Source organism: Somniosus microcephalus, chromosome 10 (genome assembly GCF_052327205.1).
Source record: "Somniosus microcephalus isolate GS21.2 chromosome 10, FLI_Smic_1.0, whole genome shotgun sequence".
Lineage (NCBI taxonomy): Eukaryota > Metazoa > Chordata > Chondrichthyes > Squaliformes > Somniosidae > Somniosus > Somniosus microcephalus.
In genome coordinates this window covers 184,862,635-184,875,708 of record NC_140996.1, presented here as the reverse complement: position 1 = coordinate 184,875,708, position 13,074 = coordinate 184,862,635, and the positions used below count along the sequence as shown (strand labels likewise).

At 43.0% G+C, this 13,074-nt stretch overlaps 1 protein-coding gene across 6 annotated transcripts in view; it reads right to left on the bottom strand.

The window, feature by feature from the left end:
* Nucleotides 1-13,074, bottom strand: part of b3glcta (beta 3-glucosyltransferase a) — a 330,362-nt gene that overhangs the window by 20,651 nt on the left and 296,637 nt on the right. For 2 of the 6 annotated variants that reach the window (XM_085999318.1, XM_085999316.1), the window contains 2 exons: nucleotides 11,775-11,844; nucleotides 8,060-8,173 (listed from right to left, as the gene is read on the bottom strand). In XM_085999318.1, coding sequence (XP_085855444.1) covers nucleotides 8,128-8,173; nucleotides 11,775-11,844 — 116 coding nt within the window. In that variant the 3' untranslated portion in view covers nucleotides 8,060-8,127. Of the gene's footprint in view, nucleotides 1-8,059; nucleotides 8,174-9,382; nucleotides 9,590-11,774; nucleotides 11,845-13,074 lie in introns of those variants that run through there. The other 4 variants (XM_085999319.1, XM_085999317.1, XM_085999315.1 and 1 more) reach the window with 3 other exon arrangements.

Genomic DNA, 13,074 nt, shown 5'->3' with positions numbered 1-13,074 from the left:
GAATTCTTCATTAAGATGGAGAATGAAGTAGTTGACTCAGAGACTAGGGTCCTGAATTTAAATAAAGGAAACTACGATGGTCTGAGGCGCGAGTTGGGTAGGATTGATTGGGAAATGTCACTCAAAGGGTTGACGGTGGATAGGCAATGGCAAACATTCAAAGACCGTATGGATGAACTACAGAATTTGTTCATCCCAGTTTGGCATAAAAATAAAACAAAAAAGATGCCTCAACTGTAGCTAACAAAGAAAATTAGGGATAGCATAAGATCCAAGGAGAGGACATATAAATTGGCCAGAAAAAGCAGTAAACCTGAGGATTGGGAGCAGTTTAGGATTCAACAAAGGAGGACAAAGGGATTAATTAAGAAGGGGAAAATAGAATACGAGAGTAAGCTTGCAGGGAACATAAAAACTGACTGTAAAAGCTTTTATAGATATGTGAAGAGAAAAAGATTGGTGAAGTCAAGCGTAGGTCCCTTGCAGTCAGAATCAGGGGAATTTATAATGGGGAACAAAGAAATGGCAGACCAATTAAATACATATTTTGGTTCTGTCTTCACAAAGGAGGACACAAATAACCTCCCAGAGATGTCGGGGAACATAGGGTCTGATCAAAGGGAGAAACTGAAAGAAACCAGTATTTCTAGGGAAATGGTGTTAGGGAAATTGATGGGATTGCAGGCCGATAAATCCCCAGGGCCTAATAATCTACATCCTAGGGTACTTAAGGAAGTGGCCCTAGAAATAGTAGATGCATTGCTGATCATCTGCCAACATTCGATGGAATCTGGAACAGTACCCATGGATTGGAGGGTAGCTAATGTTACCCCACTATTCAAAAAAGGTGGTAGAGAGAAAACGGGGAATTACAGACCGGTAAGCCTGACATCGGTAGTGGGGAAAATGCTAGAGTCCATTGTAAAAGATGTAATAGCAGAACACTTGGAAAACAGTGACAGGATCGGACAAAGTCAATATGGATTTACAAAAGATAAATCGTGCTTGACTAATCTACTGGAATTTTTTGAGGATGTAACTGGTAAAATAGATAAGGGAGAACCAGTGGATGTGATGTATTTGGACTTTCAGAAGGCTTTCGATAAGGTCCCGCATACGAGATTAGCGTGTAAAGTTAAGGAACATGGGATTGGGGGCAAGGTATTGACTTGGATAGAGAACTGGTTGGCAGACAGAAAGCAAAGAGTTGGAATAAATGCGTCTTTTTCCGAGTGGCAGGCAGCGACTAGTGGTGTACCGCAGGGATCGGTCCTTGGACCCCAGCTATTCACAATATATATTAATGATCTAGAGAAGGGAACTAGATGTAATATCTCCAAATTTGCAGATGACACAAAGCTGGGTGGGCGTGTGTGCTGTGAGGAGGATGCCGAGAAACTCCAGGATGATTTGGACAGGTTGGGTGATTGGGCAGAAGCATGGCAGATGCAATATAACGTGGATAAATGTGAGGTTATCCACTTTGGTGGCAAAAACAGGAAGGCAGATTATTATCTGAATGGCAATAGATTGGGAGAAGGGGAAGTGCAACGAGACCTGGGTGTCCTTGTGCACCAGTCGTTGAAGGTAAGCATGCAGGTGCAGCAGGCGGTTAAGAAGGCAAATAGTATGTTGGCCTTCGTAGCGAGAGGGTTTGAGTATAGGAACAAGGATGTCTTGCTGCAGCTGTACAGGGCCTTGGTGAGACCACATCTCGAGTATTGTGTGCAGTTTTGGTCGCCTTATCTGAGGAAGGATGTTCTTGCCATGGAAGGAGTTTAGCAAAGATTCACCAGGCTGATACCTGGGATGGCAGGAATGACGTATGAGGAGAGATTGGGTCGATTGGGCTTATACTTGCTGGAGTATAGAAGAATGAGAGGGGATCTCATTGAAACTTATAAAATTCTGACAGGACTGGACAGACTAGGTGCAGGAAGGATGTTCCCAATTGTCGGGGAGTCCAGAACCAGGGGTCACAGTCTAAGGATAAGGGGTAAGCCATTTAGTACAGAAATGAGGAGGAAATTCTTCACCCAGAGAGTGGTGAACCTGTGGAATTCTCTACCACAGAAGGCAGTAGAGGCCAATTCATTAAATATATTCAAGAAGGAGTTGGATATATTTCTTAAGGCTAAAGGGATCAAGGGGTATGGGGAGAAAGCAGGGACCGGGTACTGAATTTGGATGATCAGCCATGATCGCATTGAATGGCGGAGCAGGCTCGAGGGGCCGAATGGCCTACTCCTGCTCCTATCTTCTATGTTTCTATGTAACTCCTACTTCCCAACAAATCCCTACAAACACATCAGCATCCTTTAGTCCATGCCTGCCTATAGATTAAAAAGACAACACAAAAAGTATGACAGAGGTCTGGGAAAGAGACCTAAATCACTGGATGACAAGAGGAATGTAGAGGATTATGGAAGCAGACCCTCACTAATAAACCTGCAGAATAATGTGAGAGGGCTAGCTCAGGATAACACAATGGGCCTGAATTGGCGATTGGAGCCTTCTCGCGGGCGGATGCCTCCGACCATCAAATTTTCTACGCATTTACCTGGTGGTCCGGGAGATACGGAGGCTTGCAATCCTGGGCCTCTCCTGGTAGAAATGCATAGAGGCCCACATATCCCAGGAGCGCATGCGGTTCGCAAGCGCCCCTGGGATCACGTGGGCCAGCCCAACTAATGAAAGAAGGGAATCCCCATTCATACTTATGTGAGTTCTGTACATACGGAATTGTCATAAGTATGAATGGGATGTCTTAAAAAATATACGTACACATGAAATAAATAAAAAATTAAATTACATATCAAATTAATTAAAATAGCATTTAATTAAATATTTAAAACAAAAATTTAATTTTTTGAAAAGAAAATGTATATGTTTTAACAGGACGAAAAATAAACTTACCTTATTGGACAGGGCTTTTAAGGTATAAGTGAGTGATAAAATTTTATTTTTCTATTTTTTAAAGCTCTTATGCTGGTAAAAGCGGACCTTAGCCTGCTTTTACCAGGCGTACGAATTCCACGGTCTTTCAGCGGGCGGAAGTTGGGCAAATAGCGCAACTCTCCACCGGTAGAGGCCCATCCCCCGGGGATGCGGAGGATCTGTCAAGAAGATTCTTGACAGATCGCAAGTGCCGGGTTTTAGCGCATGCGCTTCGCATAGGGGTCGCAAAATACGGCCCATTAAGTGTACTACATCCCACAGATATTTCACAGCTTGCCTCAACTGGTAGCACTCTCACCTCTGAGCAAGAAGGCGGTGAATTCAGGCCTTACTCCAGGACATAATCTAGACGGATACTTCAGTACAATACTGAGGGAGAGCTGCATTTTTCGAGGTACCATCTTCTGGATGAGATATTAAACTTCTTGTTCGGATGGACGGCACTATTTGAAGACCCAGTGTTCTGGTCTGGATTTCTCCCTCAACCAACATCACCAAATAAATGATGAACTGGTAACTCATCTCATTTGTTATATTGTGGGATCTTGTTGTGTGCAATTGGCTGCTGTGTGTGCCTACATAATAACAGTGACTTCACTTCAGAAGTAATTCAAAAGTGTACGTGAAGCACTTTGAGAAGATAAGGTTGCCCTAAGGACAAGATTAGGTGCTATATCAATGGAAATTCCTTCAAGTTATTTCTTTCTTTCACTCTTGATATCTAGTTGACCAAGCCAAACCCAAAGGACAATATCAAATTATCCTGAACCCCAAAAGCGTGTGGTTCCCAGCATGTGCTCAACTGTACCAAAAATGCTGATTGCCAATATATTCCCTACAAGTACCATGCAACTAAACTGTACAGTGATTTCACAAAATGTATCTATAGATTCTTTGCTCTGAATAGAATCAGAGAATGATACAGCACAGGAGACCATTCGGCCCATCGTGCCTGTGCCGGCTCTTTGAAAGAGCTATTCAATTAGTGCCACTCCCCTGGTCTTTCCCCATAGCCCTGTAATTTTTTTCCTTCAAGTATTTATGAAATTCCCTTTTGAAAGTTACTATGGAATCTGCTTCAACCACTCTTTCAGGCAGTGCATTCCAGATCATAACAACTCGCTGCATAAACAAAGTGTCCTCATCTCGCCTCTGGTTCTTTTGCCAATCACCTTAAATCTGTGTCCTCTGGTTAACGATCCTTCTGCCACTGGAATCAGTTTCTCCGTATTTACTCGATTGAAACCATTCATGATTTTGAATACCTCTATCAAATATCCTCTTAACCTTCACTGCTCCAAGGAGAACAACCCAGCTTCTCCACATAACTAAAGTCCCTCAGCCCTGGTACAACTCTAGTAAATCTCTTTTGCACCCTCTCCAATGCCTCGACACCCTTCCTAAAGTGTGGTGCCTAGAATTGAACACAATACTCCAACTGAGGCCTAAATGTGTTTTATAAAGGTTTAGCACAACTTCTTTGCTTTTGTATTCTATGTCCCTATTAATAAAGCCAAGGATACCATATCATTTTCTAACAGTTTTCTCAACTTGTCCCGCCACATTCAAAGATTTGTGTATATACACCACCATGTCTCTCTGTTCATGCATCCCCTTTAACATTGTACCATTTAGTTTATATTGCCTTTCCTCATTCTTCCTACCAAAATGTATCACTTCACACTTCTCTGTTAAATTTCATCTGTCACGTGTCTTCCCATTTCACCAGTCTATGTCCTCGTGAAGTTTGTTACTATCCTCCCAATTGTTTACTACGATTTTATGACATCTGCATATATTAATGACCTGTATACCCAAGTCCAGGTCATTAATATACATCAAAAATAGCAGTGGTCCTAATACCGACCCCTGGGGAACATCACTGCATACTTTCCCTCTAGTCTGAAAAATAACCGTTCATAACTACTCTCTGCTTTTGGTCCCTTAGCCAATTTCTTATCCACGTTGCCACTGTCCCTTTAATCATGCATTCATTTTGCTTACAATAAATAATTCTTTTAAACTTTCAAAAAATCATTGCTGTCTACAAATGGAGATGCAAATATGGTTACATTTTTATACTGCTAGTGAGTCACAGAGGTAGCAATTTAAATTAGCTTTTGATCAATTATTAAAACTGTTTTTGAAGCCGAGTGATATAGTTGTTCAGACTTGGGGAGAAGTTGGCGAGAAGACTTCGGCCGTAAAATTCAGTTCCGTAGCTACGAGTGCCGTTTTTGGATTCAAAATGGTGTCCGTGGCACCTGCGCACACTTCTGGTGCGAGTTGCACCGGATGCCACCTCGGTGAGAGCGTTAGCACGGGCACAGTGAGCGTCCGCCAGAAGTATGCAGAGTAGGCAGATCATGATGTCAATCACCTGTCATTTTGGAGCTCAACGCTCCAGCGAACACCTCTTTTAAACACTCACAGCTGAACACACGTTCAGCAATGGGAAGGAGCCCCAACCAGTGCTATTTAAAAGGGATCACCAACTACTTACAGGTTAGTTGCTGATTGATTTCTACTGGCTGTTGCTGCGTTTGTAGAAGTGTTTGGTGGTTTCTAGAGTTCTTTAAAGTTGCTGAAGTTTACAGGGAATGGTGTGGCAGGTGCTGAGGGACTTTGTTCTAACTTCAAGGATTCTGCATAAACCACTTGCTCCCAGACATGGGTGCAGTAGTAGGCATTCCTCTTGCCCTACAGCGTGACAGGGAGAATGAGCAAAGGTGTCAAAGAGTAGGACAAGCTGTTGGAAGAGAGAAGTGGATGAGGGGGCAAAGGGCTCTTGGCAGGAGGCCATATCTGTTCAGGGAGTAATACTTCTACCTGAACCTATGAAGGAACAGTGTGTTAGACGTCTGCACTTCACTAAGGATGCCCTCACTGAAATCTGCCACCTGCTGCAGCCACAACTGCAATCTCAGAGGAGAGTGAGGACTGCATTGCCAGTAGCTGTGAAGATGATGGTGGCCATGAACTTTTATGCATGGGCTCCTTCCAAGCTGGAGCAGGAGATATTTGCAACATCTCCCAGTTTGCCATCCACTGTTGCATAAGGTAAGTAACTGAGGCTCTGTACTCCTACATTTTCCTACATTACAACACCGACTACACCTCAAAAAGTACATCACTGGCTGTAGAGCTTGTTGGTAGGTGAGTGATGGGAATGTGGTGGATTGAGTAGTGTTTGAGGCTAGTGGTGCAGTTGGTGACATATGACATTTGAGGATGAATTCACTGACCTTGACCACTCGTGTGAGGTCATTGAACTTCTTGTGGCACTGCATCCAGGTCCTCGGGGCTTGACTCCTGGCATTGATCGCCACGGTTATCTACTCCTACTGCCTTTGCAGTTTGTCTGTAGGGCCTCCTGCCCCATGTGGATAGAGGACCTCTCTCTTCCTGTCCTTCTCCTCCACCAAGGCCTCCGATGCAGTGTCAGTGAACCTGGAGAAAGTTCTCGCCCCTGTTGTGCCATAATTCAGTTTTCTTCCTGCTCAGACTCTCTTCCACAAATAGTTCCAGCACCTGCTCCAGCCAGAATGCATCTCCCCTTTAAGAGGTGCAGGTTGGCTTTAAGAGGTGCAGGTTGGCTTTAAGTAGTACAGGCTACCTTTAAGTGGTGCTAGCCTCGTACAAACTTGGGCCCCCTGCTGAGGCATGCAGCGACTCAACAGCACGTTTAGCGCTGGCTGCACGCAGCAATCATGCAAATTAGAAGGCAGCACGAAGTTTGCATGATGTCTGGATCAGAAGCAATGAGCACATCGCGATTCCCGTGCCCGTTTTCGGGGGCTATCAAATTTAGCCCCCCTCATCTCTACCTGAATAAGTTTGCCAAAGATCTATACAGTACAGCAAAATTTCTAGTTTTCAATGAGAAAAATTCAATGGGAGAAATTTACACAACTTTTGAGTATTTTCAGAAGAGAAAGATCTGGTGCCATGGTGCAGTAATACCCAGCAGGCATGAGTGGTAGAGCTTGAGTTAGCATATTAAGGGGTAAAAATTCATTAGCGACCATTTTGGGCCGCTAACATCGCCAGGACATTAAATTTAACGCCCGGCAAAAAATAGCGCCGGCGATCGCTGACTTCAGTTTTAGCACCCCACTTCCTTCTTAGAGTGCTAACCCCAAATATTGGGGTGGTGCCTTCTGCAGCGCTATGCACTGGGCCACATAGCACTGCCGCATGGAAGGGCTCTTTCCCTCATTAAAGGGGAGGACCCAAGCCCACAACTCTGCGGAGCCCTATCTGAACCACCAGGGAGTGGGGTGCCAGGCAGCCTGGCACTCGAGAGGGGTGCCAGGCTGCCAGATTGCGTTCAAAGACGCAACGGGTCGCGACAAGCAAGTCAGTCGATTTTTTTCCCCATCCACCACCTCCTCTTTAGTTAGTGCCCTGCGGGCCTCCTGGCGCTCCGTTCCCGCCTCCTGAATCGGTCGCTGTCATCGCCCGGTGCAGATTCAGGGGATACAGGGAAATTTTGCAGGTGGGGCAAAAACGGGACGCTGCGCACGGTGGTGACATCGTCATCGCCTACGTCGCAAAGCGGGGCGCTACTGGTTACCACCGCCGCTAAACTCCTGCTGAATTTAGTGGGAGTCGTTAGCGGTGCTGCGCCCAGGTGAAAAGTCGTTTGCGCCACCCGGGGGTGCTAACAAGAGGCACAAATGCACTGGATTTCTAGCCCCAAGTTCTTGATCTTGCAGCAGCATGCATAAGTTAGTCTCTCGCAGAATAAAATCGGTTTTCAAATGCTTGTCATTGAATATTATGCTCTTATATTTCCTGAGTAGATTTAATGCATCAAAAAAGGGCTTCTATTCAAAACTCATTGAATCATTTATTAGTTAGATTATGCACAACCTAGCAATTACAGCTAATGAGGTAGTCTAACAGATAAAAAATACTTCCCCCGCCATCTCGCATGAATACTTGCCAGCATATAGGGGTATTTCAAAGCTTTTTGATCGCTAAGAAATTGAAAAGAACCAAAAAATGAAAACCTTTATCGTATACATAAAATACTGACTATGAAACTTCAAAAGCCTTGAAGTGTATTAGCAACACAATTATCTGTTCAGTAACTCACCTCTTTCAGTGTTCGGTATTCCTAAGTACTGAGTTGGAATGGAGCTATCTGCATGATCACTATAGTATTCAATTAGAGCTGCTTGCTTTTCCCATGTCTTCTTTACAATGGGTACTAAAAGATAATGGGATAGAATGCTTAGAAGTATTTAACAAAAAATTGAATAGGCTGAGCTCATGCATGAAAGCAAAATGATCAACACTATCATCTGGTTGTATCTCCAGAAAGCTACTAAACTGGGTTAATTTTGCAGTGTAGATCCTGAAGTAAACCCTGCAACCATATTGTGGCAAGATGACAAAAAAAAAAGTTAGAAAAACAATCTACCCCCAGTTCAGTTGTCACTGTAAAACCTACAAAGCTTGAGAGCTCGCTTTGTGATCAGATGAAACACATTTAAGGTATCGGGCAGGTCAGCTATCAGATGAGCATTAATAAGATAATATAGTCTCTTTTTACATGGAAGGATGCAAAAAGTTGTCTCAATTTAGACAATTGGAACAGTTTGAGCAGCCTACTGAAATTGAATGCAGACAAATGGCTTTAAAATTGTAGCTGGAGTACAAATAAAAAAAACTTAATTTTTTTCCTCTGCCAGTTTGGGCTCAGAGTTCGTGTTGAACAGACAACTCTAACAATTTTCACAAAACTCAAATCAAAATCAATTAAACTGGCTATGACATGATCTGAACCAAGTATCCAACTTTTTCAAGCAATGGGCCAGATCTATAGGTCATGATGATAAAGGGTTGCTACAGAGTCTGCCAGAGTCATAATTAAATACCATATCCGACTCCAAATCCATTTTGCATTTTTGCAGGCCTTGGTTTACACTTATTCTCATTCTCTTTCTCATTCACTTTTAGCATTCTCTCCCTCCTCTTGCTTCTTTGCTTTTCCCTCTTTCCACATTTTCAGTTCACGCCTTCACCTATGTCTCTCTTTCACATTGCTTTCCTTCTTTTCACCTTGCCCTTTCTCACTTGCTATTTCTTATTTTTCTACATTTACCTCTCTCTCCTATTTGCTTCTGCAATAGCTGGTGATGCCGGATTCGGGCAAGCGTGCATGAGAAGCATGCAGCATCAGGACTCAGGCAGGTAGTTAGAGGCAGCAAGCTCTGTGGTTATTGAACCCAGAGTTTTATGGGAAGGTTTAATGAAGACACTGCATAAGCTTGGGGTGGGGGTGGTTTAAGGGCGGTCTGGTTAATGGCCTTCCATAGGAAGGGGAAGGCAAGAGTGCTGCATTTTCAGCAGCCCTGTATGAGCCTTTCTGCACTGTTAAGTCTGCAGATGATGCCGGTTTCACTTGATAACTTACCGAGTTCCAGTAGTGCTGCTGGATTGGGGGCACGGTGGCATAGTGGTTAGCACTGTTGCCTCACAGCGCCAGGGACCCGGGTTCAAATCTGGCCTCGGGCGACTGTCTGTGTGGAGTTTGCACATTCTCCCTGTGTCTGCGTGGGTTTCCTCCGGGTGCTCCGGTTTCCTCCCACAGTCCAAAGATGTGCAGGTTAGGTTGATTTGGCTATGATAAATTGACACTTAGTGTTAGGGGATTAAATACGTGGGGATAGGGTGGGATATGTGTCGGTGCAGGCTCGATGGGCTGAAATGGCCTCTATCTGCACTGTAGATTCTGTGATTCTGTGATTCAGCAGCTGCTTCTGTCTGGTGTCTGATGCTAAGCAGCACATAGTAAACCAGGTGGGGTTGGCCTTAGCAGCGGACAGTAGAACTGGCACTGAAATGTCAAAGCCCCTTTAGATGTTCTGGGTATGCTCTGAGTTGAGCTGGCAATGCCCTGACGGCAACCCTCACTGAGGAAGTTCTGCTTCAGTTGTATAGAGCCTTAGTCAGACTCCATCTGGAGTACTGTGTTTAGTTTTGCGCACCGCACCTCAGGAAAGATATATTGGCCCGATAGGGGGTGCAGTGCAGATTCACCAGAATGATACAGGGGATTAGAGAGTTAAATTACGAGGACAAGCTACATAAACATGGCGTGTGAAAGGTAGGTCATGGCTGACAAACCTGATTGAATTTTTTGAAGAGGTGACTAAAGTAGTGGACAGGGGAATGTCTATGGATGTTATTTATATGGGCTTCTAGAAGGCATTTGATAAAGTTGCTCATAAGAGACTGTTAACTAAGGTAGAAGCCCACGGCATTGAGGGCAAATTATTGACCTGGTTAAGAAATTGGCTGAGCGGCAAGAGACAGAGAGTAGGGATAATGGGTAGGTACTCAAATTAGCAGGAGGTGACTAGTAGTGTAGCAAATATTAGTATTAGCAGGAGGTGACTAGTAGTGTAGCAAATATTAGTAATTAGGTAAAGAACACAGAATTTCAATTTACAAAGTAGACAGATAATGCTGCTGGCTTGCTTCGCTGCATTACAAAAGGCTGATTAATAGCTGTCTCCGATTCCCAATAACGCTGCCCTGCCCTCCAGTAAGGACCTGCTTTAGCAATCCACAATACTATTGGTCCCAACTGGTGGGAGAAAGCCAAGTTTCTGAGAGCGAAAGGCAAGGGTCCATCTCCCACACTCCTGAGGCCCAGAGGTGCTATTTGTCTGATTTTTTTTCCCCTACACCTGTTTCTAATGGTTTTCCTCTAAATTTCTTGTTCAGTCAGGAGCTGCTGTTTGAAATTTGGAAGTGGCATTCAAGCTGGGGATTGGACACCCTCAGTCTAAACAACTTGTGCATTCAGCTATAATTTACATCATTATTCACAACTAGAGACCAAAGTCCAAATCTAGTCCAATCATGCAAAATGACCAGCAATATTTAAAAGTTAGGGGTCCCAGGAACCTCAGTTTACATCACTGGCCAAGAATTTAAAGGGAAACCATAAACTAAACTGAACAAACTACATACTAGATTGAATTAATTAATTTGAATATATCTTCAATGCCAAAGAGACATCTGTACCACTGAAGTGCTTTACTAGATAGAAGTCTTGAAATGTGATTAAAAAAACCCAACAAAGGTCATTTGTAACTTGGTTCAAGTAATTATAACACCAAAAAGATACCGCTTTTTAGTAATTCAAATATAGTTGTAGAATGTGCAAAATCTAGCATCATTAAGAGTTTGAATTTCTTTTTAAAATAGTTATATAAAGACCATTTTTGAAGAAATACAACCATCTCTGTACATACGGTACATGTATGAAATATGGCAGAGAATGATAATTTACAGATCTGAAGTACCTTACAAGTTAAGTCTTTAACACACCCATTCACATTTTGTGCTATGTATTGTTCTAATATACTTAGTGACTGCCTGAAAGGGTGCATGAAGCAGATTCGATAGTAACTTTTAAAAGGGAATTGGATACACACTTAGAAAAGAAAAATTTGCAGGTCTATGGGGAAACAGTGGGGGTGTGGGACTAATTGGATGGCTCTTTCAAAGAGCTGGCACAGGAATGATGGGATGATGTGCTATCAGATTCAATGAAAACTAGAAGAATTCTGCCTTAAAGATGCAGTCATAAAATGCCCAATGCTATTAAATAAAGCAATATTTAAATCTTCTCTGATATATCCCCAGAGTATATATCCAGACTATTGCACAATCCCAACATAAAAAGGCACTAGATGTAGTGCGTAACAGAAGTACATGTTGTACATGAGCTGGCTTTTGGTACTGCAGAATGTAAAAATATCCTTCAAACACACTGCACATTAGCAGTAACTTACTTCTTTCCTGGTGGAATTTTTTGCAGGTTTTTACAGCAAAAAAGAGGTTTTCCTTCTCTACTAGTTTTCCCTGTAAAATGATAAATGAAAAATAATTTTCAGTGTAAAGATTCTCAGCAAATTAATACAACAAATGTAAATTTTGCACTTCAGAATTCTACAAAATCCTTTCAGTGTCAGTTTGGCTTAGTGAGAGCATTCGCTTCCATTGCAGAAGGTTGTGGTTTTAAGCCCCATTCCAGGATTTAAGCACATATTCTAGGCTGACACTTCAATGCAGTACTGAGGGAGTGCTGCACTATTGGAGGTGCCATCCTTCAGATGTTAAACCGAGATCCCGCCTGCCTGCTCAGGTGGACATAAACGATGCATTAGCACTATTTGAGGAAGAGAACTATTGGCCAATATTTATCCTTCAACCAACACCACCAAAAACAGCATATCCAGACATTTAATTCATTTCTGTTTATAGGCGGTTAATGTGCATGAAAGAACTTGCTAAAATGTTAGATTTGTACAGAAAATCCATATCCCAAGAGTTAAAAAAATATTATTTCAATGCTCTCCTGGCCAGTCTACCTTCCTCTAACATTCATAAATTTCAGCTCATCAAAAATCTTGTTGCCCATAACCTATTTTTCATCAAGTTCATCCTTGCTGGCTTACATTGGCTCCTGGTTCCCTAAAGCCTCAAATTTAAAATTCTTACCTTTTTGCTTCAATCCCTCCATGGCCCTCCCCTCCCTGTTTTTGTAACCTCCACCAAGCCTGTAACCACCCCCCCCCCCCGCCCCACAACCACCCTGTTCCTCTCACTTTGGCCTCTTGTGCATCCTTCATCCCACCACTGGATGCCATGCCTTCAGCTGCCTAGATCCCACTCTGAAATTCCCTCCCTAAACCCCTCTGCCTCGCCACCTCCCTCTTCTTTAAGACACTCCTTAAAATCCATTTCCTATGGTTTGATGCCCATTTTCTTCATGCCTATGTGAAATGCCATGGGACATTTTTTTACGTTAAAGGTGCTATATAAATGCAAGTTGAAAAAACTTTACTCTGGCGCAAAGATTCAGGCAAATGCAGATTTTAAGCCTGGATCTGAGCTTCCACTACTAACCTGTCTTTGCACTCACATTTTTTTTAAATGAGGTAGTCATAAAATAGCTGGCAATGTGTAACTTGATGAAAAACAAAAATATCATCCATGTCCACCCAAATAAATAGAGTATAAAACACTAAGAGGTAGCATACGCCTAGGTGTCAACCAACAGAAATTCATAATCGAATCAATTTTTTATGT